General features: G+C 35.2%; 3 protein-coding genes across 4 annotated transcripts in view; 2 read left to right on the plus strand and 1 right to left on the minus strand.

Moving 5' to 3' along the window:
• LOC142341467 (tetratricopeptide repeat protein 7B-like) overlaps positions 1-26,586 on the plus strand; it is a 571,721-nt gene that overhangs the window by 201,794 nt on the left and 343,341 nt on the right. The gene's annotated exons all lie outside the window — the stretch shown is intronic.
• Positions 1-26,586, plus strand: part of LOC142341468 (TAR DNA-binding protein 43-like) — a 333,593-nt gene that overhangs the window by 201,792 nt on the left and 105,215 nt on the right. The gene's annotated exons all lie outside the window — the stretch shown is intronic.
• On the minus strand, positions 18,332-25,516 carry LOC142340747 (uncharacterized). The gene is made up of 4 exons (XM_075391450.1): positions 25,431-25,516; positions 22,852-22,900; positions 21,954-22,160; positions 18,332-18,587 (listed from the first exon to the last, which is right to left on the minus strand). The coding sequence occupies exons 3-4, from the start codon at positions 22,144-22,146 to the stop codon at positions 18,352-18,354; spliced, it is 429 nt and encodes a 142-aa protein (XP_075247565.1). The 5' UTR covers positions 22,147-22,160; positions 22,852-22,900; positions 25,431-25,516; the 3' UTR covers positions 18,332-18,351.

Genomic DNA, 26,586 nt, shown 5'->3' on the forward strand with positions numbered 1-26,586 from the left:
ATAAAAACACCTATACAAGGATTGACAAAATTGGAATATGGTTCAATAAAAATGCATTTTTTGCCAGAATTAACTCGAAAAAGAATTGGTTAAAGATAACAAAATTCCACCTTCATACCACAAATACAGTCTTAATCTGTTTTCAAACGATAGTGTGTTCATGAAAACGGGAGATCAAACATCTTTTATTGATAAAAAACAAAAATTCAAACTGTTTGATTACTGCAAAATAATTTATTTGCGTATTTATTAAACATTGGGCGGCTTTGTTGAGGTGTTCTTATGCAAGAACTGAATAACATTAGTTCTTCCTTCATCCCTTTATGGTTGAAATCGGGATTAATCATCCTTGATCATATTTGTCCTCTTAGACTGAAAAAACTGACTTTACCAAAAATTGATTTTTTTTGTTTGGCTAATCTCCAACTCTTCTACCACTAACAATCAACTGATTGTTAAAAATATGTTTTTGGGTTTTGAACTCAAAACACTTTTTTGAATTAAATCAAATAACAATTTAGGGTTGATTAATTGGGTTGAACCTTTGATCGCAAACAAGCATTTTCTGACTGAAATTAAAAACTTGTGTGTGTGTGTTTGTGGGAGTGGGAATGTGTGTTTGTAAGTATGTGTGTGTGTGTTTGTGTGTGTGTGTGTGTGTGTGTGTGTGTGTGTGTGTGTGTGTGTGTGTGTGCGTGCGTGCGTGCGTGTATCTCTGTATGTGTGTGTGACTCTGCGTGCTTGCGTGCAGGTATGGGTCTGTATGCGTATGTGTGCGCCCGCGTATGGGTTTTTTATGTGGGCGTATGTGCGTCAAGCTTAGTTAAAAAAGTTCCTGTCATTCAGTTGTGTGTCAGTTCTAATCAAGAGGTTTTGTATATCTGTTTATTGGGTTTGTAAAAATTTTGCATCTGACTAGTCGACTGGTTTTGATCGAAGTATTCTCGACAAGACCAAGCTTGGACAAGCAGTGCGATGAACTTTCGTGGTGTTTATTGAAATCAGACACTGTAGAACTGATGGCTTTGAAATTGGGACATCATAAGGATTTCACACATCGGGTAATCCAGGCTCCATTGCGTAATTATTCGCACAATCTTTGATGACATAAATCTAGGGCAAGTCCCTCCCCCTATTTGCTGTGTGGCTCTTGGCAGCGGTTCAAAAACACACAGGCCCTTATATAAACATTGAGCTCTGCCCAATAAAATAAGCGGTAAAGTCAAGCGAATTCAAGGTATTCAAATCAACTCAATTGATAACTGAAAAATTGAAAATCAACTTGAGAATAAAATCATCTATTGCTCAACTTTTGGATGGTTGTTCTACAATTGTGAGCCAGGGAACGGAAATATTATTCATTCATATTTTCCTAAATGATGATCCGCTACATGAAAAATTTACTCAAAATTTGCATGACCTCGCCATTGATAACACCTTTCAGGTTCCCTTGACACCTCAGAGAACTGTTTTGAGACTCAGCTTCTTGCACACAACAATGGCAATACAAAAACGATATATCAGTTGAAGACACAGCATAATACAAGAATCAGTTTAACTATGAATTGGGAACACTAGTGCTTCAAGCAAATTTGAAAAATACACAAGCCTAGAGCCCTTTAAGAACAGATTGATTACTTGTACTCGTATTCCACTGACGGGAAGTAAATTGAAAAGATTAAAGACATCAGTTGAATACTTCAGATATATAACAGGGAGTTACTGGACATAAAACTTATACGCTCAACAACTTAAAGCAAGTTTTATTCCAAAAAGTGGTCGCTTTAGGTGGTCACCTTTAGTCCCTAAAGTTTTGCAGGGATGCGTATTGTGTTCTGAAGACCTGAATAATTGGAAAAATTGATCGCGGTATGTGAGCTTTTCTTGAGTTCTAAAAATAGTGTGGCGAAAACATAAGCAACAAAAAAGAACTGAAAATCTTGAGTAGAACTGAGCGACAGAAAAACGGTGACTTTGATGGTCTGTGGAAAAATAGGCTTCAACGAAACAAGCTAAACGTAGCAACCGATCTACTGAGAACATAGGTTTGCCAGCCAGCAGAGCTAAAGCTAAAATCTTATGCTTGCAGAGACTATATTGCCGGGCGCCCTTCATTCTAGCCTTCACAAGATTCTAGCCTTTAAGGGCGTAGCTCCAGTCAAAAAAACCGCACAGGAAGCGCTGGAAAAAACACATTTTAACGATGATAAGCTTCCAACATCAGCAAAACCGAAGTATTTGACATCATCTCATCAATCAGTGAGCAGACATTCTATCGTCAAGTGAAGATTTTTTCCAAACATCCAAACATGAATCTTGATAGCAAACAAGCATTTTCTGACTGAAATGAAAAACTTGTGTGTGTGTGTGTTTGTGGGAGTGCGAATGTGTGTTTGTAAGTGTGTGTGTGTGTGTGTGTGTGTGTGTGTGTGTGTGTGTGTGCGTGTATCTCTGAATGTTTGTCTGGCTCTGCGTGCTTGCGTGCGGGTGTGGGTCTGTATGCGTATGTGTGCGCCCAACATAAGCTTCCAACATCAGCAAAACCGAAGTATTTGACATCATTTCATCAATCAGTGAGCAGACATTCTATCGTCAAGTGAAGATTTTTTCCAAACACAGCGCTGCCGGACCCAAAACAAGGTAAATACAACTTTTACTCCACGCGGTTGAAAGTAGTGTGGAGTAAAAGTTGTATTTACCTTTAAATTAAAAACTTGTGTGTGTGTGTGTTTGTGGGAGTGGGAATGTGTGTTTGTAAGTGTGTGTGTGTGTGTGTGTGTGCGTGTGTGTGTGTGTGTGTGTGTGTGTGTGTGTGTGTGTGTGTGCGTGTATCTCTCTATGTTTGTCTGGATCTGCGTGCTTGCGTGCGGGTATGGGTCTGTATGCGTATGTGTGCGCCCAACATAAGCTTCCAACATCAGCAAAACCGAAGTATTTGATATCATCTCATCAATCAGTGAGCAGACATTCTATCGTCAAGTGAAGATTTTTTCCAAACACAGCGCTGCTGGAACCAAAAAAAGGTAAATACAACTTTTACTCCACGCGGTTGAAAGTAGATCAGATTATGAATCAGAGGAAATGATGAAATTCTAACCCAGTTTGTTAACAATTTTTGCAGAGGCAGTCTTAAACAACTCATGATCAGCCCTTTTATGGTTGTTATTTCACACCATTAATGAAAAACAAATGGAACTTCGACCCATTGCAGTCGGGGAAGATCTAATGAGGCGGGTGGGAAAATGTCTGGACTAAGACTTTAGTCAAGATTGCAGATTATTTTTCCAATCCTGCCATTTTCAGAATGATTACCTCCTCTTCTAAAAAGCAAGCAGTTTTACAAATAGATTTTCAGTAGGCTTTCAATTCCATAAAACGGAGCTGTCATGTTCATTCAGTCACCATGTTCATTCCAAGAATAGAGGCTTTTATTACGTTTTGTTACTCCAGGCTCAGACATTTTTTCGGCGATGAAATTATCAAAAGCCGCATTGGAGTGCAGCAAGGTGACCACCTAGGACTTCTTTTATAAGCTTTTTCTCTTTGGCCAATCTGCAAATGATCAACACCAGTTTGCCAAAAAGACTTCAAATTTCATGTATCTTGATAGCAAACAAGCATTTTCTGACTGAAATTAAAAACTTGTGTGTGTGTGTTTGTGGGAGTGGGAATGTGTGTTTGTAAGTGTGTGTGTCTGTGTGTGTGTGTGTGTGTGTGTGTGCGTGTATCTCTGTATGTTTGTCTGGCTCTGCGTGCTTGCGTGCGGGTATGGGTCTGTATGCGTATGTGTGCGCCCGCGTATGGGTATTTAATGTGGGCGTATGTACGTCAAGCTTAGTTAAAAAAGTTCCTTTCATTCAGTTGTGTTTCAGTTCTAATCAAGATGTTTTGTATTTCTGTTTATTGGGTTTGTAAAAATTTTGCATCTGACTAGTCGACTGGTTTTGATCGAAGTATTCTCGACAGGATCAAGCTTGGACGAGCAGTACGATGAACTTTCGTGGTGTTTATTGAATTCAGACACTGTAGAACTGATGGCTTTGAAATTGGGACATATCGATTAATCCAGGCTCCATTGCGTAATTATTCGCACAATCTTTGATGACAGGTTGCGTTATCTTAAGACTTCAGCTGCAAGATTATACAGAAAAAAAACACTTAAAACTAACCACTTTTACTATTGATGTGGATGTGGTGTGTGGTGTGTTGTGGACAAACTAGAATCAAAGAAGTGAACTCTGGGATTGCATCTCTTTCGGCAAATCGGTGAAACAAATATAGGGCAAGTCCCTCCCCCTATTTGCTTTGTGGCTCTTGGCAGCGGTTCAAAAACACACAGGCCCTTCTAAAAACATTGAGCTCTGCCCAATAAAACAGGCGGTAAATTCAAGCGAATTCAAGTTGTTCAAATCAACTCAATTGATAACTGAAAAATTGAAAATCAACTTGAGAATAAAATCATCTATTGCTCAACTTTTGGATGGTTGTTCTACAATTGTGAGCCAGGGAACGGAAATATTATTCATTCAAAATTTCTTGAATGATGATCCGCTACATAAAATGTTTACTCAAAATTTGCATGACCTCGCCATTGATAACGCCTTTCAGGTTCCCTTGACACCTCAGAGAAGGGTTTTTAGACTCAACTTCTTGCACACAACAATGGCCATACAAAAACTATATATTGGTTGAAGACACAACATAATACAAGAATCAGTTTAACTACGAATTCAAGCAAATTTGAAAAATAGACAAACTTAGAGCCCTTTAAGAACGGATTGATTACTTGTACTCGTATTCCACTGACGGGAAGTAAATTGAAAAGATTAAAGAGATCAGCTGAAAACCTCAGATATAAAACAGGGAGTTACTGGACATAAAACTTATACGCTCAACATCCTTTCCTAAAGCAAGTTTTATTCCAAAAAGTGGTCGCTTTAGGTGGTCACCTTTAGTCCCTAAAGTTTTGCAGGGATGCGTATTGTGTTCTGAAGACCTGAATAATTGGAAAAATTGATCGCGGTATGTGAGCTTTTCTTGAGTTCTAAAAATAGTGTGGCGAAAACATAAGCAGCAAAAAAGAACTGAAAATCTTGAGTAGAACTGAGCGACAGAAAAACGGTGACTTTGATGGTCTGTGGAAAAATAGGCTTCAACGAAACAAGCTAAACGTAGCAACCGATCTACTGAGAACATAGGTTTGCCAGCCAGCAGAGCTAAAGCTAAAATCTTATGCTTGCAGAGACTATATTGCCGGGCGCCCTTCATTCTAGCCTTCACAAGATTCTAGCCTTTGAGGGCGTAGCTCCAGTCAAAAAAACCGCACAGGAAGCGCTGGAAAAAACACATTTTAACGATGATAAGCTTCCAACATCAGCAAAACCGAAGTATTTGACATCATCTCATCAATCAGTGAGCAGACATTCTATCGTCAAGTGAAGATTTTTTCCAAACATAGCCCTGCCGGACCCAAAAAAAGGTAAATACAACTTTTACTCCACGCGGTTGAAAGTAGATCAGATTATGAATCAGAGGAAATGATGAAATTCTAACCCAGTTTGTTAACAATTTTTGCAGAGGCAGTCTTAAACAACTCATGATCAGCCCTTTTATGGTTGTTATTTCACACCATTAATGAAAAACAAAGGGAACGCTCGACCCATTGCAGTCGGGGAAGATCAAATGAGTATTTTTCCAATCCTGCCATTTTCAGAATGATTACCTCCTCTTCTAAAAAGCAAGCAGTTTTACAAATCGATTTTCAGTAGGCTTTCAATTCCATAAAACGGAGCTGTCATGTTCATTCAGTCACCATGTTCATTCCACGAATAGAGGCTTTTATTACGTTTTGTTACTCCAGGCTCAGACACTTATTCGGCGATGAAATTATCAAAAGCCGCATTGGAGTGCAGCAAGGTGACCACCTAGGACTTCTTTTATAAGCTTTTTCTCTTTGGCCAATCTGCAAATGATCAACACCAGTTTGCCAAAACGACTTCAAATTTCATGTATTTTGATAGCGACGTATTAGCTGGGACCGAAAAAAGCTAATTTTGACACTGTAAACCCTATGCAGGAAAGCACAGATAGAAGTCCAATTCTAAAAAAAAGACCAAGTTTCGGGTTTGGTCACCCTCTGATTTTCTAGAAGGAGAAAAATAAATCCAACGAAGCAACCTGCACAAAGTTGAAGTGCTTTTTGCTGCAGTTGGCACCCCTTATTGTATTGCTTTGTGTTTGCAAAAGCACGTGACGAAAAAACAGTTGAAACGCCCTTATCACATGGATTTATTGCGTTTTTTAATTTCTGTGTCATGGTTTTTGTTTTGTCAAAAATGTTTACTCTCTCAGGTGCAATACTGCTTCCATTAAAATTTTGGAGGTTTTAAAAATCCCTTGAAAACCTTCAAAAGAATACCCTTGAAGACAAAGTTGTACAGCACTGTCAGAAGATGCTTGGCTCTTAATGAGCTTTCCTGAGGTGCAATACTGCTTCCATTAAAATTTTGGAGGTTTTAAATATCTCTTGAAAACCTTCAAAATTATAACCTTGAAGACAAAGTTGTACAGCACTGTCAGAAGATGCTTGGCTCCTAACGAGTTTTCCTAGCAACAAGTTAGGATTAGGAGTAATAAAATTGTAATAGGAGGCTTATATTGGCTGTACAATATCAGTTTCATCTTTGGTTTTTGAAATTACAGATATTTAAGAAGTAATTGAATATGTTGATCTTGATCTTTTTTCAAGCAACAAGTTTTCCTAGCAACAAGTTAGGATTAGGAGTAATAAAATTGTAATAGGAGGCTTATATTGGCCGTACAATATCAGTTTCATCTTTGGTTTTTGAAATTACAGATATTTAAGAAGTAATTGAATATGTTGATCTTGATCTTTTTTCAAACATATTGCACCAGGACTATAAAATTTTTACACAAATTTTTATTCAAGGAACCCAAGTTGCAAAAACCTTCAAGAGTTTTTAATCAAGTAAACGCGGGCAACAAGACCCTTCTTTTGTCACTGTTTCTTCCACAAATAGGAGCATGGCTTGCAGCACCACCTACTCTTGCTCTAAATCTTCATTTGCAACCCAGTGAACATCGAAAATACTTAAAACACCTTCAGGCCCTCCGGTTTATGATAGCGGACGAAAATGTTCATTTTGCAAAACTGGAATCATAGATCTGTACGGCGACCATGGTGTCTCTTGCCACGATTCAGGAGATAGATTCGCAAAACATAATTGGCTCAGGGATTGTCTTGTTGCAGTTTTTTATCTGCAAATCCATCAACGGTCGTTTCACCACTGCGGTCAGCAACAACTTTCAATGCAGCAGAGAAAGCAGGTGATCAGATTGAAACAGCTGAGGAGCTAAAATTCAATGCCTATAACGCTAAGTACGATGAACGAGGCAATTCTGTTGCAATCACAATTACTGTAGAAACTTTTGGGGGACTGTGGTTGATCTTGAGAAGACTCTGTAGAAATTGGTCGTATTATCTGACATTCGGGGTCTTTTTTTGGAGGTATTATCGGTAACCTACAACAGATTGTCAACAGCTATGATCAAGAGGTCCGACACAATGGTTTTTTCTTGCTCAAATTGATCAGATTTATTAAGGAGTACAAACTAAGAAGAGTACAAAATGGTCCTTTGTGATGAGCCGTTAAAAAGCTTACAGCAAACGGGTGCCATATTAATACGTTAAATGCTTTTCAGTAACCTTATTTTTAAAATGACCAACTGAATGTGAAATTAATTGGAAATTTTCTGCTGAAGTAGTGAGAAATTGTAGAAAACAACAACTCTTGAGAGAACTTTCAATCTTTTGATCTGACAAAGATCTTTATTTGAAATTTGCAACAAAAAAGTGACGACGCATATTGTATTTGAGATGCTTTTTACCCTTCCGTCTCAGAAAATCCAGAGAGAAACGTTAAAATCAATCTGCAACTTTAACTCCCCGTCTTACTACTAATACATATGTGATGCGTATAGAATGGTCCAATCACTGGTTGGTCATCAGTCTCACTACCAAGCTAGCAATGGAGACAAACGAAGGTTGCCTATATTGTCCCGAGTGCGACCTATGAAGGCGACGATTGCTCAGGCCACTATTGCTGCCAATAACGCACCCTATGTCATTTTCATCAATATTCAGCTGCCACTGCATTTTTTTCCGTCAGCGAGAAATAAATTTTTAGCAGTGGCAGCCAGTACGTCTTTATGTGAGAAAATTTTTCTTGCTAGTACAAATCTCCTCGAGAATCACTTGAATTTTCGACCTCAGTTGTCAATTTCCCTGCTCCTAAAAATAGTTTGTGTGGTGAGACGTGGTTTTGTACACTTTGGTGTCAAAAAGCTACTTACTGCACAGTTTGTACTCTTTATGCGTTACTTTTGCTCACGTTACTTTTTCCAAGGCTTGAAGAAAGAGGCGTGTAAATTAAATCAAATTATCCTGCTCGTTTTCGCTGATTATCCACAAATCAGGTGGTAAGGTTGCTTTCCAGTTGTCATGGTATGAAAACAGTATCAACTCAGCTCAAAATCAACATCACTTTCACAGTATGCATACAAACTTTACAAAAAATAACAAGCCTAAGGAGTGTCTATCAATTAAATAGTGCTTAATCTTCGTGGAAAAGGAACAAGACTGCTTATGTTTGGGGTAAAATACAATCAGATCGGTGCTTTAAACAAATTAAAGGTTATACTTTACCTGAGAATTGTTAGAAATAACTTTTATTTTTAAAACCTGTCTTTCAACGAAATGATGCTATTAAGCGTAAAACAAAGGTTGCCATCAATTTTGTCAAAAAATCGGGAGAAATAGGAGTAGTCAACAAATGGCCCTGATCTTAATCCAACTGAGAAATAATTGGCAATTGTGATGCAACAATTACAAAACTAAACAGTTCATCAGAAAAATTTGGGAGAAAAAGCGTCAAAAATTTGACTCAAAGATCGTTACATTTGAGTCTGTGAAGTTTGGAAGCCATCTACTAAATATTAAAGAGCTTAAACCGTAATGACCTGTTAGTAGAGAACTGATTTGAACTCAAAAATGTTGTTTTATTTGATATTAAAGTTCTCTAGTGTACGTACCTGTTTGATACCATACTGTTTTATGCCAATTAAGTAAAATGTGTACATTGGTTTTTTTTTGTAAATTGAGTTGTTAAAGGGGACTGCAATTTTTAACTCAGAGTCTCAATAATGTGCTAAAGTAGGATTTGTGATTATATACAACAAATTTTAGCTCATATGGTGCTCTGTTTGGAAATTTGTGCTAAAATGGACCTATATGAACAAAATTGACATTTGAGTAATAATTTTGCGGTTATTAATATTTGAGGCGGATAAACTTGCACAAGAAAATAATTTTTGGATGCGTATAGGTCGAGAGGAATTTGGCACCAGTTAGTATCAAGAAACCTTTGCAAAAAATTGCTGTAATGCAATGCCAGGTAGGTGTATGCGACACTAAAAAGCGCATACCTTTTTCAATGATCAAACGTTTCATCATTTTCCAAAACATACTTTCTAAAATTTCTCGTGTGATATTACAGAATTTATCATATAAAAATGGATTCCCCTTAAATTGCTGCGAATCGATACACAAACATTTTGAAAATCATGCCAGCCTTTTGCGTGGTAAATGAATTTTGTGTGCACCGCTTGAAGAAATTTGAGACTAGGCTCGACAAAATCATGTAAATTGATAAGATATACTCATTTATATCTTATCAATTTACATGATTTTTTATTAAATCATTTATATACTGAAAATTTTACGGTGTTCTTTTTGACACCAAAAACCTTGTATCAAGAGACGAGATATTTATGGAGTGTACTGAAGTGGGAACGTTTTTGCCCCAACCACCCTCCCCCAGCTTAGTGGGTGCATTTTATTTGCACACCTCAACACAGAACGTCCTATATTTTTGTGTACTCATTTTTTGATTTTATTCTGTTTTGCCCCCCCCCCCGGTGTTTTTTACTTCCCAAGTTACAAATTATATGTTGTTGTATAGGACGTTACTATGTAAAAAAAATAGCACGTGCGCCTGGGGGCGTAAAAGATATAAGTCCCTTAAGCGGGGGGAGGCAAAACAGAATATATCGATTTTTTATGTATGAAATAGCACGTGCTCTGTGCATGGGGTTTGTTACAAACAGGAAAGATCTTAATGTTCTAATAAAACATACAATCCTGGCTTATAGACTGGATTATCATCTCTTATACAGTGCCAAATCTTCCATTCCAGCAGGGTGTGGACAGAGGACAAAGTCTCAAAACATCGTCTTTCCAGGCTGATGTCCCAAACCAAAAGAAAGTTTGTCTAGAACAAAGGTGGACTCGCAAGCATGACGTGCTGCTTTTAAAACAGAACTGTCTGGAAAAAGAGCGGAAACACACAAAAGCGTAAGCACAATCAGGACATAGACTTCCAGCTGCTAGCTCACTTTGAGTTGAAGTCATATTTCAAATTTTTTTCCGATCCCTCTATTGTTGGGGACCGTTTTGAGTGGTATCACAAGAAAGCCCGCCAAAAGTGGATCATATAATTTCAAATGCTTATTTAAGACTTTGTATTCCATATTTTTTAAATTTCGGTTTTAGTTATGTTCCTCAAGCATTTTTAGTAGCCGGCATTAGCTTCTCAATGGTTTGAGCTTAAAAAATTGGATAACCAGATAAAGACCAGTGCGCATTCAGCTTCATTAAAAATTTTGAACAGCTTGCAAAGCCCATAATGTGGCACATTTTGGGGGCCTAAATTCAAGGTAAAAAGGTCTTTCACTGAACTTTTTGAACACAAAATTAAGCAGTTTTCCAGGTTTTTTTAAGTTTTTTTTTCACTTTTAGATAAATTAGTCTGGGATTGAAGCTGATCAAAGTCCCAGAATCCGTTGTTGGTGGTTTCAGAATTCTAAAATCTGCTTCCGGAGTGGTTTACTTTTGTAATGTCAACTAAAACACAAAAAACTATACTTAGCTTCGCATTTTCTAATTTTTTAATTAAATTCAGTCAATTATCGACTCTTTTGACTTTCTGGTTCAAAAGTAATTTTGTCACTTTTTTTGGGTGTTTTGTGTAGATATTAACAGTACCTATTTGGTTATTGAGGAAAATTGGTTTCATGAGCTTTTCAACATCTTGGTACTTTTTGGCTAGTTTTTCCAATGTTCTGAAATTCAATTGTTAATTTTTAAACTCTTTGTCTCTCAGGTACAGCCAGGTTTCTGTCATTATATAAAACAAACTGTTTTGTAGTAGCAGTCGCAAAAAACATTTTAGCCAAAACTATAAGAAGAATCTAAAAAATTTGATGCTTTGATCATTTTTTCTCTATTTTTCATACCTCTTCAGCTCAATCTCTAAACAACTTATCTTGCAGCAAAAAATTGAATTGATTCCCAACATAGAATAATATAAAAAATTGTATGAAGAAATTGAGAACAACCAAAATTTAGCGAATAGTGAGTTTCAAGGCATTCTTTTTTTCGATATTATCCCCACATTTTTCCCCTGTCTTATAAATTCATCACGAATTCATTAGTCGGATTGAAATTTGATTTTAGCTTTGTTTCATTAGATTTAAAAATTTGCAAATCATCATTTTTTTCTCATCACAATCCCTACAAAACTAAATGCTACAGCTTTTGTTCTCTTTTAAATTCACTGATCGTTTCCCTTTGACTTTTTAACTCGTAATGTTCAAACACAAACTTTCATATAGTCTGTTGGTTAGGTCAAGAAGTATTGAAATTATTGATTAGTTCTTTAGATTTTTTTTCAGGTTTTATTCTGACGTTTGAGTATCCATGAAATTGAAGAACGTTGGTACGCCATCTTTTCTGAGACTGCTTCAATTTTATCAATTTTTCTCTGTCAATGAAAAATTTTAATTCAGCTAGAATAGTAAAAAGAAAAAGATGGTTTAAATTGTGGCATTTTCTGAAATTTTTTTGACGAAGAAAGAGAATTTGGTGTTTGAACAGATTTTCGTTTTTTTTAAACTTTTGTACTTTTTTGGTAATTTGACTTTTGATTCTCCTTTTTTACAATTTCTGTAACCAATGTTTTCAAAATTGCGTCCGGCTTTATTCAAAGAGTGTTAACGTTTCAAATGAATTATTTAAAAAAACGGAATTGTTTTCTCGTTTTGACAGTTTTTATGACTTGTTGTTCTTCATTTTGTGTTTGAGAAGTGTAAATTATGAGATGTTTTGAATTTTTCTCTAAATATTGTAAGTACTGTGTCGCAAATGGTTTTCAGAAAAACCGTTATATTTTAATCTTAGTGTATGTTTTTGTTGTTCTGTCTTTTAGTGCCATTAGTATGATGTCTCATTATGCTATTTATGATGGCCCCATTCAATTGTTCACTTGATTTGAGTTCATATGAAACGTCCTTGAGTTTTAGACCCTAATTCTTACCAAAAGTTAGTGATTCTTGAGTTTTGCTTTTTCTCTTTTTGTTGTGCTGTCAGTTAGTCTGGTTAATGCCATTTTTTCTCGGTTCTCTGACGATTGTAATGGACGCTTTGTAACAGTTTCAGTGGACATGGGTGTTTTAAGTCACAAATTAATTTTAAAAATTACCAGTTGTTTTTGGCGATCTGGCACTTACTATCATTGAGGGTTTCAGCGTCAGTAAAGAATAAAGTTAGATTTGTGTGTGCAGAGGTTACTTTACTGCCTTCTTTTATAATTTTGCTATCACTTATAGATATAATTTCACAATTCGAGTTCTAATCTAAAATAATAAATAGAGGCCAGTCAAGTGTAAAAAATTGAAGTTGTTGTTTTAAAGATTTTTTGTTTGGAAAACAGCTTGAAAAAAGGATAGAAATAATTTTTTGTCTGGTAAAATTAGTTGTTCTTTGATGAAATTTTTTTCTCTAATAATCGAAATTGCATTGGAGTTGATTTCATGTCTGCCGCTTTGTTTGTACTAATGTTCACCCAAGTGAAATAAAGAAAATTGATTTCAATTGTCTTATATTAGCCCTTTTTCGCATGCACGTCGTCTGTCCTTTTTTAGAATCCTGTCATATTGTATAAACAAAATTCAACTACTTTCTCAATATTTCGAAGGTAGTCTATATCTGCTTGATTTGATAGACAATTTAGCCACTGATGACGATACACTGACGATACTCATTTGCTCATTTGTGAGCCTTCTTGTTCTACATATGTTTGTCATTCCAAAACATTGATTTTAAGAAACTGTCTGAGTTTAATTTAGCTGAGAAGGTTAATGTGAGTTTAATTCAAAATAGAGGATTGAACAGCTGAAGTGGTACGGGATGCAACTAGCAATGAGCGAAAAGTTAGGTATTACAATTAGTTTTTACAGGTAATCTTGAATCTATCAAGCCTCATCCCTTCCTTACCTCCGCGTTTTATGACCACTGCCTTGTCTTTTATGTGAAGTATAAGTATAGTACGTTAAAATGCCCGGAAGACAGGGGAAGCGGAGGAGGGGGGGGGGGGGGGTCCTGAATTGCAAATTTTTGGGAACTCTGAAACAATCTGTTAGTTCTCGTTTTTGTCGTGGGTTAAGTATTATCATAACCATAGGCTTCAATTTGACATATTACTCTGGTTGATTGATGGAACCAGACCACAATGGCGTCTCCGTAATGTCGGCAATTGAATCTATCCCATTTAGCATATGTGTCTCCAATTTCTTTCACCTCACACAACTTTCCCGTCTGATCCGGTAATACAATCACATCCACAGCAATCGCTGTAGTCACTGTCAACAAGAGTATACAAGGTTGAGGTGCTAGTTAATAATCAACTCGTCCAGACAGAAATCAGCTATGATCAGATTTTAACTTGTTTTTCATACGTGCTCGTTTTTACCTCACATGAAATGATTCACTGAAAAAGTTGAACATCCAGACTTTGCCTTGTTCGCGTTTATGAAACAGGAGATCTAGGCTACCCTAGAGATCTCATAATTACTTGTCTTTCCTGAGTTTCCCGACAGGGTATTTTTCTGTGAAACTTTTTGCCATTTTCTAATGGGATTTTACATATTATGCTTCCCTTTTTTCCTAGTGGGAAGCTAGCCTCGACACACATAAAACACTTAGCAGAAAAAACCGGTTCTGCTCAGGATTTGCTAAAATGTAGCAAACACAAATCTACGAAAAACATAACTAGAATAGTTTTTGCCTAAATTAATTTCCCGGTTGACAAAAAGTGTTTACCATAGAACTTTCACATTATGGATCATTGACTTCATAAATCAAAAAAGTTTTAAAAGATTGGGAAAACTACAACTGTGTCATAAATGAACATTCTATGACTAAAACTTAGTTGTAATTTTATAAATTTTTTTATAACTACGGTTCAACCCAGATTATTCTAGCCTGTATTTTGACTTCGAACTTTCAAAAAATAAGCGTGCTCAAACTTTGTGTTACCATGAAGAAGTTTTTGAAAACATAACTGTCCTTTTTGTAAACATAACTAACTCATCCAGACAGAAATCAGGTGCGAGCAGATATTGGCATGGTTTTTGAAACTTTGGTTGTTTCAGGCAACCACAGATAAACCACAGAATGCAAAACTTGCTTTATTTCACTTTTCCTATACAATAATTTTGACTCAACAATAAGTTCCTGAAAACAGAGGCTCAGATTAAAAGTATTTTAGCTAAATGAGGCCTAATCTATGTGTCAACCGTAGTATGCCTTGATGTTGATTGTTCAGCTTTATTGCGGAGAAAGCAAAATACTTTCAATAGAAGTTTGATGGGTGCATCATATCTACAAAAATCAACCCACGCTAAAGAGATTGCCGCAACAATACGCTAATTTGGAGCTTACAACTTCTTCAGTCATAAAAGCGCTTAGACAGTTCATTTATAAAATTATAAAGTTCTCCCCATTGAAAATTAATTATACATACCCAAGTTGAAGTCGTCGTTTATGGCGCAGACCAATTTTGAACTCATATAGGGGTAGGGTGCGTTCAAGAATACACAGGCGAAAATTTTTAACGGACAATATAAACGCACCAAGAACTTACGATCGAGGAAAAGTCTGCCCGTAGACGCAGCAACTCTGCAACATAGACGAGCCACCTTCTGCCATATAAACAAGGCACGTTCTTCCCGACAGACGAGCAAAAAAATTTCTTCAGAAGTGGTCTGCCTGGGTATTTTCATAGGCAAAATTTTCCGAAGTCATTTTGATCGAGGACCTCAATCTGGATACGATCCGAAAAAAACAATATTTCGCCGAAGATATATGCAATGATCAATGGAAAATCTTACGAACGATTTGCTGGGAAGAGGATGTCGACGTGATGAACCCAAGAATATCCTTCCGAAACGTGTTTCCTTTTTCCAGCTTTTATAATCAAACACGCGCGTGTGAATAAAAACAAAAAATTCTTGGAAATTTTTTTATCTCTTTGATTTTTACAAATGATGATAATTTCAATGACATTAGTTTACTTCTATGCACTATTAGGTCCACTCAGATGGAACAAACCCTCTAAATTTCTGCCATTTTGACTTTAACCAAATTGCAACTCAGGTCAGAATACTGATCTAAGTGGTTGCCATAACCAAAGTTCTCAAAGATACAGTAACACCTTTTGCAATATCTAACTCTTTTCAAAGATTGATCTTTTCTGTTAATCTCCCCCCTCGATTTTTCAATGGTTGTCAAAAAGTTGTTACCATAAATATATTCCTATGAAAGTCAAGCACAATAAAAGTAAAAACATTCATTATTTTTGTTTGTTAAAATTATAAGCAAAGCGTAATTACCATTTTTGTATTAATTTCAAAAAGTTGCTGTCATATTAAATTCTAAATGTCGTTTGTGCTTAATCGTATGTGTAAGTGTAAGAATCAATGCAAAACAATAGGCTAAAACATTTATAAGTGGTGGGGGTTTAAATGGATGTTGGGGGAAAACAGAAGTAATGCAAAAAGGTTGGCAAAATTTGGCAAAATTTTGACCAAACGTATTGAGCGATGGCTAGCTCGACAGACAAAACAGACGAAAAAGATATCAACTTAGCAAAAAAAAGAATAAAGTCTGAAGCATTTTTTGCACTCCAACTTGTTTTCGAAAAAATTAGCAAAAACAATATTTCAGTACTGAAGTTCTCAACGTTTTGAAAAGTTGAAGTAGTTTGATTTTTTGGACAAAAATAGGTTAGTTTAATAACTTTATTGCCCCTGTTTATTACAGTCAATTTAAAAACGTTTGGTTTCTTTTAATCGTCGTTTCGGGCCAAGCCACCCGCCCAGACTCAAACGTTTTTCTGGTTGAATTGAGAGTGGAAATTTTATGTTTCAAATTTCAAGCGTTTTACTCCAATTTTTACTTCATTTAGAGCCGGAACACGTTTCTGGAGCTCACGATTTTTAATTTGGAGCGCACGAGAGTCTGAACATGGACACATTCCGTCTGGGAGGATCATGACATAGACATGTTCTGTCCGGGAGGGTCTGGATATCGGCTTTCGGTCTGGCAGCTCAACCTGAGTGAAGCACGCGGAAGTTTAAAAAAGAAAATATCAAACGGAATGAAATATATTGGAGATCTGACGACTTTGGACCGACTCATTGGTAGCAGAAAACCAAAAATGCAAAACGCGCGGTAATTAGCTTTTCCTGTACAATAATTTTAACCTCAACAACAAACTCCTGAACAGTGAGGTTCAGATTGAAAATATTTTAAGTAAATGAGGCCTAATCTATAAGTGGCAACGGTAAAGTGCTTTGATATTGCTTGTTCACCTTTATTGCGGATAAATCAAAACACTTTTAATAAAGGCTTGATGGGTGCATCATACCTATAAGTTCTGCCCCTTGAAATTTAATTACATACACCCAAGTTGATTTTCTCTTTTATAACGCAGACCAATTTTGAACTCACATAGGGGGTAGGGTGCGATAAAAAATACACCGGTGAGGATCTTTTTAACAACCAGCATAAGCGAACCAAGTACCTCATAGCAAATTGCCGACGCCGGTAGACAGTTGGACGGATTTTTGTTACTTGATGTCAAAGAAGTTGCTGCCATAAAAATATTCTTATGATAGTCAAGCGTAAAGAAATAAAGCTGCATTTTTTTCTGTCTGCTAAATTTGTAAGCAAAGCTTAATTACCGTATTTGATTTAATTTTAAAATGTCGCTGCCTCATAAAATTGTAAATGTCGTCTGTGCATAATTGTATATGTAAGAACAAATGCAAACCACAAGCTAAAATATGTATTAGTAGTGGGTTTGTAAATGGACGTAGGGGAAATAACAGAAGTCATCCAAAAAATTTCACAGAACTTGCTGAGCAATTTGACAGAACTTACTGAGCAATTGGAAAGACGGCTAGCATAAGACAAAACAGACAAAAGCATAAGTTTAACTTAGGACAAAAACAGTAAAGCCTGAAAACAATTTTGCATTTGAAGCTGCCTTCGAAGAATTCGGCAAAAGCAATGTTTCAGTAATTAAGTTCTAGTTCTTAATAATTTGCAAAAATTAAACTACTAATTTTTTGTTTTTGAAAAATTAAGCTTGTTTTGTACTTTTACGCTTGATTTGCTTCATGTTTTGCTTTCAGATAGATATGATAGCGATAAAATTGACGTGGTTGGGAATTGATCTTTTCTCTAGAACATCAAGTCATAAAGTATGGTACATCCCCTCGTTTTCTCGAAAAAGCGAAACATACTCCTGAGAACAAATTCCGCGTGAGAACACGAACACCGCTACTCTCACGTGACATGCGTTTAGAGTGTGATGCAACGTCCTGCTTAAACCTTCTTCTATTTTCTTGTTTTTCTATATTAAGAAACAAGTCACTCGAAACACTAGAAAAACGTTTAAATTGGAGAAGAAAAACGATTGAAAACACAGCGTCTTACAGCTAAAGTTGAAAACCAGAACTGAAAAAAATATATAATAAAGATAATACGCCAGTGAGTTTCTCTCCATTTTTAAAAAGCTCCTTTTTTCTGGGAATGAAAATGAGAACATACAGATGATAGTGGAAAAACAACTTAACAACGACAAGCTATTATATGCCTTGTCATCAAATCATTATTTACAAAACTTGCCTGGTGGAATAATTTAGCTTCTGTGAAAAGGAAATCTTGCATACTAAGTTTTAAAATCCTTCAGTTCCCTGAAATCTGTTGATCCGACATTACGCACTATTGTACTAATAAATTTAGAAGAAATGAAATCAAATGGTTCGGTTACTATTGATCGAATTTAATTTTTGTTTGCATTTTTCAGGCTAAAGATCTTTTCCATTAGCATTATTTTTCCCTCACAAAACAACAGTCAGAATAATCTTTCATATGATAAGGAAACAGTTGCTGCCTTCGTTAATCTCGAAAAGCACCTGGCTGTATTCCCAAGGAGAGATTTTGTAACACCAATTCACACCCGCGTCAGTTCCCCCCTCCAGCATAGATTGGGCACTTGCACCATTGGCTGGAAAAGGAGCAAACAGAATTTCCAAAGGCAACTTTCTGGTGTCTCTTTCTGGACGGGTAATGTTCAGATCAGATGCGTCCACAAACACGACGTCTGAAAACAGAAGGGCAAAACAAAAAGAAACAAGGCGGCTCGGTAATGTGCAATGGCACATAAGGTTCCGACCCCGCCCATCCACAATTTTGTGGATGGGCGACCAAATGAGGAACAGATAGAAAAACCCAAAAATTATTTTTTGCGAATCCCAAAAAAGCCCAAGTCTTTTTCAAAAAATTCCGTATGAACGATAAGATAACCTCCAAAACAAATAACTCAGTGGAGTAAAAATTGATGCATTAGATTGCTGTAATATGTCAATATTAAGAGAGCGAGTCAAAACGAACAGCAAAATCAAACAACAACAACAACAAACATTAATTATATCAAAAAATTTATGTCCCTCTTAAAAACTAAATTTAATAACAAAGTCAACATACCGTCAGATAAACCTGAAACTAAACAAAAATAACTTAAAAATCACCACAAAACATATGCGACCAGTCCATAGAAAGGTTGGGTAATAATTATACAAAAAAGAACAAAAACAGAAAAGTGAAAAAAATTAACTTTTTTTTTTGAAACAATTAACTTCAAAGTAATAAATACCATTAGGAATAAATTAATATTACCACAAATTTGCGATTACCACTGCTTCTATAGAAGGGCATTAGGACCTGACCTTATTCATTTTTTAGAGCGGCTAAAAAGAACAACAAAGAACAAACAAAATTTAAATTGAAACTTGCCAGAAAACGCTGTCAAAACCGTCAAGCCAAATTTTGGCACTCAAAATATATTTGATTGCGCCTTCTTCAAACAGTTATAATGTAGTACGTGGCCATTCATTAGTAAGACTAGGTAACAAGTAGACAAAAACGCGGAGTGCTAAAGTATGTAATACTTTTAATTTTTTTTTCGAAACAAAATTACATTCAATGTCATGAAAGGCATTAATTACAAAAAGAACTATTTAAATATCGTCGTTTTTTCATGAAAAAGAAACCCTCGAGACCTGTAATTATCCAGAATATTTCTTGCATCTACAAAAAGAACGTCAAATATGACAAAAATCAAATTAATTTAATTTTTTTTTGTGAAAAAGCGGTGTCGAAGCCAGTAAGGTCATAACAAAATCTTTAAAAAAAAGATTTTTGGACACTAATCCTTTTTATTCCCTTGACACCCATAATGTCATATTTGACCTGTAATCAACTAACGAGATTAGGTAACAAAAAGAAACATAAAAAGAACAAAATTGCGAAGTTAAAAAATTATTTTTTAATTTTGGAAAACGATGGGTTTGAAAGTCATAAAAGCCATCAGCTATCTGCTAATATCAGAATATCGGTTTTTCTATTCTTCCATGAAAAGCCAATGAAAGCTATCACTAAACAGGAAATTTCATACGACCGAAACGACAAAGTATAAATGACAGTTAAGACAAAATTAAAAAATTCAATTGATTTCTTCAAGAAAGAGGCGTCGAGGCCATTAAAACGATGATTTATATCTTTCAAGATTTTAATATGTTCAATTGTGTTTTAATTTGAATGCTAATAAGGTGACATGAGAACTGTCAATTATGTGATAATGTGACAAAATTAGAAAACATGAAAAACTGGCAAATATCAAAACAAACAAAAATCTAAAATCTTGTAGTATCAAAGCCAGAAAACAATAATTTCAGGCTTAAAACTGCAACCGAGAATAAATGTTAACTCAGTAGAAAGAAGAAGCAGTCTTTTTTTGCTGACACTAAGCTGGAAGTTGAACAAATTAAGAAAAAAATAGAGGAAAAGTTAATTAAGCCATTATTTATTGAAAAGTCAATTATTTTTAAAAAAAACCACCATAAACTTTCAATTAAAAAACTAAATGAATTAGCCTGGGGTTGTTTCGCAAGCGAATTGGTTGGACCTATCACTCCTGAGCTTTGATTTGATATGTTCTGTTCTTTATTATTAAAAAAAAGTCTTTTTTTAAAAAAAAAAGACCGACTGATTACAACCCGATTTTTTTTTGGATTGTAACAGTCCAAGAATGGCCCAAAACTACCCCTGTTAATACTTATTGTCCGTTAAGAACAATTGATTTTTCAAATGTTGTAGATATAGATAATTTCTGAGTTGAAACTCAAAATAAATTTTGCATTTTTGATAATCAACGAGTAAAGTTAGCAAAAAACGGCAAAGTTTTAACTACAAGGCACTCTCTGCGGACTCTGAAGTAGAAATAGCCCCCCTCTGAGTCTACAAAGATTGTATGAGTGTTGTTTGGGGGTGTACTGTAGGCAAATTTAATCAAAGTGGACTAAAGTAGCTTATTTCGTGCTGTTGTTGATGAAAAAGGCTAAATTTTGAAATGTTTATCCAGATTTTTTGACCAAAAAATTAAATCAAAACAATCAAAAATGCTTGTTCGTCTTCAAAAATGAAATCAACGACACTATTCTTAAAAATTATAACAAATTTTAGCAAAATTGACGAAAATTTAGGCAAAAATTCCGGAAAATGTGAATAAAAACAACGTGAATTCACTCTTCTTTTCTCAGAAGTTTAAGCCTCGATAACTCCCTGTAGAAAACGAAAATTAAAAAAATCTTTTTAATTCCATATTCTACGCTGAACGAGCTTTCTAATGATACCAGTCTCAACTCTCTACGATGAATATATCGAGCGGCGAAAATTCACTGAACAAAAAAAAAAAAACCCAGTTGAGTATATAGTTCCTCCCCCCTCAAGAGGGTCGGAACAATTATTCCCCCTCTCCTCCCTTTGTTGAACAAGGCCATCCTGGATTTTTTCGTTTTTGTCCCCCCCCCCCCCCCCCCCCCCCCCCCCCGTCGACCCAGTTGATTATTTCCAGGTGCATATTTTTGCAGCTCCTACGACCAGTTGCTATTTAAGCACATAACGATTTATGTAATGGTACGTTTTTTATACCTAGGGGTGCAAAACCTACTGAGGGATGGAAAAATTTTTTGAAAAAAAGTTTATATTTTCTATTCATTTTAACTTTAATTTAATTTGATTTTTTTTGTTTTTTTTGCAACTTTGGGTTTGGAATTTGGGTTCTTCAACTTAATAGCACGAAATTTTAAAATCTTTAAAATCTTGACTTATTAAACGATTATTCTTCCTACCGTACAGCAGGCATTACTTAATTATTCGGATCTCTTCACTTCCCCACAGTGTTTTTATGCCCCCTCCCTGTGTTTTTTAACCAGTTACAAATTGTGTTGTTATATAGCACGCAACTATTTTCTATGTAAAAATGGCACATGTTAACATGAATCGCGGAAAACAGTGACAAATGCAAGTACTCGTCTTTAACCCAAAAGTTGTTTAGTACTCAATATCGTCGTTTCAAAAATCAGTGAATAGTATCGAAAGTTTCAATCGTGAACAAAAACTAACCAACCTTTTGATTTTTGTTTATGTGAATTCCATTCTGTGAATATAACATATTGTTCAACACACAGCAGCAAAATGACTGGAAGTAACACAAAAAAGAAGACCATGCTAAACTTTTTCCATCTTTTCACTCGTGCGAATACATCATGCTCCGAGATTCCACCATCGAATTTTGATTTCGACTCCTTATTTGCATCCATCGGTCTTTTCTTATCTGAAACTCATTTTGTTTTTTTTTAGCAAAAGGGATATCAACCCATTCATGTAATGAATTCCTGCTAAAAATGGCTTCACAAGTTTCAAATAAGAAAACAGGTGTTCACCAATTTATCTATAATCATGTTTATGTTTTCGTTTAAATTTCCTTGAACGGTTTCGGCAGCGGCGCTACACACTTAACGTACATAATTTGAATCAATTTTCTAATCTCAGATTGATTGTATGTTAAAACACTCACGTGCACATTTTAAAATGCCGAAAGTCTGCAGTGCCAGATGTCAAAATGCCAGAAGTTGCTACTTAGCCAGAAGTTGACTTCCGTTGACTTTCGTCATTTTAAAACGTGTGCGTTTCGTGTTTTAAGCATGATTACGTGACTCTGCAGAAGTCACTTCGAAATGCTTTGCGATTCTCGATAAGCACCAGATGTTCTCAGTGATATCAAGCAGAGTCACTTAACCGTTACTTAAAAGTCGAGTTACAGTAGCGATTCATGAGTAATAGTTTTTGATTGGCCTTGCAAAGATGTTTGTTTATTAGTATTCGTGATTTATTTTTGCCTCATAATTTGATGCGCATTCCCTTAGCATTCATTCTGACAATCAGGGGAATTAATTGATTTCTTTTTGGCCCCTGCAGAGCATGAACAGAGCTACATCTGTGACCTTCAGTTAAACATGACTCACTTGCAAATACTGACTGCTCTCTTGTCACTAACCTCAGAACATATGAGATCTAAAACAAAATTCCGAGCAAGTAATTATGGATGCGTGAAGTCTAAGCTTGTTTCATGTTAGACATAAAAAACTTAGTTACGCAATTGTAGTTTTTCTACGGTTTCTGACATAATAGTTCCGGCAAAAAACTAACTCTCTGGTGTCAGATCAGATCACAACGTTTTTCAACATATCTTTCAACAAATCCAAAAATAGGTATAATTGTGGTCAAGTTAGTGACCTCATCATAACTATCTCTTGAGGAAGCAATTGAAACATTTCATTATCCAGAAATTGTTTTAAGACAGCAAAAAGATCGAAAGTCAGTCAGACGTCAAAAAAATCAGATATTTTAACATGAAAACAGCGTCGCGGCCGATAAAATTATCAATAATTCACTGAGAAAATTAAGTAAGTTCATTTGCAATTTCCTATTTGTTCAAAGAGAAAAGACATACAAAAACAAAAAAACAAAGAAAAACAAATGCGGACGGAAACCAAAAATATACGAACACTTTTACAAAACTACATTATTGAAACCATTAAAACTTTGAGACATTATAAACCATATAACGGAAAACCAAATCACTAGAAAAATTTTGCCTGATTCACCAAAAAAATAAAGAGACAGAAAAAAGCTGTCAAAAATGAGACAAAGTAACATGTTGGCAAAATCAAGAATGTGTAGTTTCAAAAATTTTATTTTTTTGAACTATTTAATTTGAACGTCATTAAAATCTTTAGCTATGAGCTGAAATCTTCAAATTGGTTCATTTATTCATCCACAAGAACGCATTGTGATCGTTAAGCATCCGGAATATGTTGAGCAACTATAAAAAAAAGAAGCCAAATTTTAGATAAAATTCTAATAAATTTTGCGAGGGAACAATTTAGCAGCCGTTATCTCCAAAAAAATTACAAAACTATAGAAATTGTTGCTTTCCACTTTCTTTAAACACCTATTCAACGTTTCATTCATATGATAAATTTTCGCGTTATTGAATAGGAAACTCAAAAGTTTGCGAGCATGTAAAAATGACAAGCCAAGAAACCACTAGTTATAAATGAAATTGACAAAAAAATAATTATTTTTTGCATAGCAAATAGAATTGATCCAATTTCACAGCGACACAGCTTCAAGTTGACAAATGTAAAATAAAAAGATGCAAGCTTTAAGAACTCATTGTAATGATAACAAATAAATAAAAATTCAAAAGAGCCATTGGATATCAAATGAAAACATGGTTTAGTTTCCTTTGTACAAATTAAAAAGCCAATTGGATTTAGTTGACGTTATAAACCATATAAACAAAACGCATAACAATTAGAAAAAATTTGCATGCTTCAGCAAAAGTTGAAGAGACAGATAACGTTTGTCAAAAAAGAGACAAATGTAATATGCTGACGAAATTAAGAACAAAAAAGTGTAATTCACAAAAAAACATTTTTTAAAATTATTTAATTTGAAAATCACTGAAATATTTAACTATGACCTGAAAGCATTAAATTGGTTCATTTATTCATCCAGAGGAACGCATTGTGGTCTTTAAGCATCCGGAATATGCTGAGCAACTACGAAAAAGACGACAAATTTGGAAAAAATTTCAAGGTCTAATAAATTTAGCGAGAAAACGATTTAGCAGCCGCCATATAAAAAAATACAAAAACAAAAACAAAGGTTGCTCTCCACTTTCTTTAAGCGCTAATTCCACTTGCCATTAATATGAGAATTTGTGACGTAAAATAAGAAGAACCTCAAAGGTGCGCAAGCATGCCAAAATATCAAGCCAAGAGGCCATTAGTTAAAAATGAAATTGACAAAGAAATTAAAGTTTTTTTCACATAAGAAGGAAAATTGATCTTTTTTACAGCGACACAGCTTTAAGTTGACAGAAGAAAGATAAAAGATGCAAAATTTAAAAATTCATTGTTATTTCATGATAAGAGTTACATACAAAGTCAGCAAAGCCATTAGATGTCAAATGAAAATATAGTTTATATTTACTTGTACGAATTGAAAAAGCCAAATTGAATTAGTTGATTGAAGGGACGAAGTAGAGAGAAAGCAAAAAAAACAATTCAGGCAAATAAGACGTCAATTTAAGTTTATTAAAGCAATAAAAGCAATAAAAACAATGATCTCATCCTGAAAACCGAATTGTGGAAAATGTGATTAAGAACAATGGAGATCGGTGGTCCGCGTTTCAAAAAAATTTAAACCTCGATAAATCCTTGGAAAAAATGAATTTCAAAGTTGTTTTTAAAATTTTATATTCTACGCGCGGACGGGCTTTTTAACGATACCTACGATGAGCATAATTGCAAACCTCTACGATGTGTATATCGACCTAAAGTGGGATTGGAGCATATTTTTCATGAGGTATGTGTGATATAATTTGTGCCAAATTTACCGCTCACAATTACAGAAAATTAAAACAGAGGGTCCATTTTTTGGTTCAATAAGTACATTTGAAAGTTAGATGTGTGTCTAAGTGTCGAACAAAACTATAAGATTCTCAGTAATTAATCATTTGCCCCATTGGTTTTACCTCGAATCAGAAATGTATGTAACCGCAATAAAGAATTCCTCAAAGTTCCTCAAGTAGTGCAATTGTGATCGACGTAGAAGTAAAACGTTTCTAATATTTCGTCAGCAAAATGCTAATAATTGCTAAATCAAGCCAGAGGCTAGCGCCAAATATGTTCTTTGATTACTATTCCTCCTAGGCTGAGCGCACGGCATGAGCTCAAAACAGAAGTCAAAGCTAAATATTTAATTGCTAGAATTTTTTTTAAAGAAAAACAGTTTAAATGTTTGGTAGCGTTGCGGTGAATCGGGGGACGCAAAATTTAGCAAAATTCTTACTTCAGATTGGAACAATCCGATTGGGTGATTCTGTAACTTAATGCCCTTCTTTTTTAAAATTTCTCAAATCTGTAAATTGGAACTCCAAATGATTCAGAGAAGTTTTGTTTCGATTCTTTTATGTCTATGTTAACTGAAAGCTTTTTCTTACAGTTGTTATTTTCAATCAAAGTTTGTTCAATTGTTTTCTCGGAAAAGTTTGTTTGCTTTCTATTGCGTTCTCGGAAAAGAGGTTTCCCGCCTAGAGCTTTTCTAAAAACAACCTTAAAAGGTTTGTACTGATTCGACAATTGAGCTACTTTGAATACAAATTTTGGGTCTTTCCCATTATAGCACCGCCACATCATACTGGTCAAATAACCTATAGTTCACAATCATGGTAAACATGCAATAATTGGAGGATGGATTTTATTGGGGAGAATGGATATGATGGGAAAGACCTCAAAATTCCTTCAAAAATGGCAAACTTTTGCTCTTTTATGGGAAATACCCATGATAAAAAACATCAAATATTGTTAACTAGTTTTTCTAAGGCAATTTTTTAATCCAAAGTAACTCATAATTATAGCAACTCCTAATTTGTAATTGGATACCACAAATAACACTATAACACTGCGAACCGAAAAAGAACAGATATGGGAGGTCTATAATGGTAACCATAACTTGAAGACATTACACGACTAAAATCACGTGGTGCTGAGAATATATACTGAGCATGATCGCTGTTTTCCGAACACGTGCATTAAGATCAAGACAATAATCAAGTGCGAAAAAATCTGACACGCTCAAACGCTGGTTCATATGTTGGTAATTTTTGCACTCTAAGTGCGGGTAAACTG

Source organism: Convolutriloba macropyga, chromosome 6, assembly GCF_964194025.1.
Source record: "Convolutriloba macropyga chromosome 6, txConMacr16.3, whole genome shotgun sequence".
In the NCBI taxonomy this organism is placed as follows: domain Eukaryota; kingdom Metazoa; phylum Xenacoelomorpha; order Acoela; family Convolutidae; genus Convolutriloba; species Convolutriloba macropyga.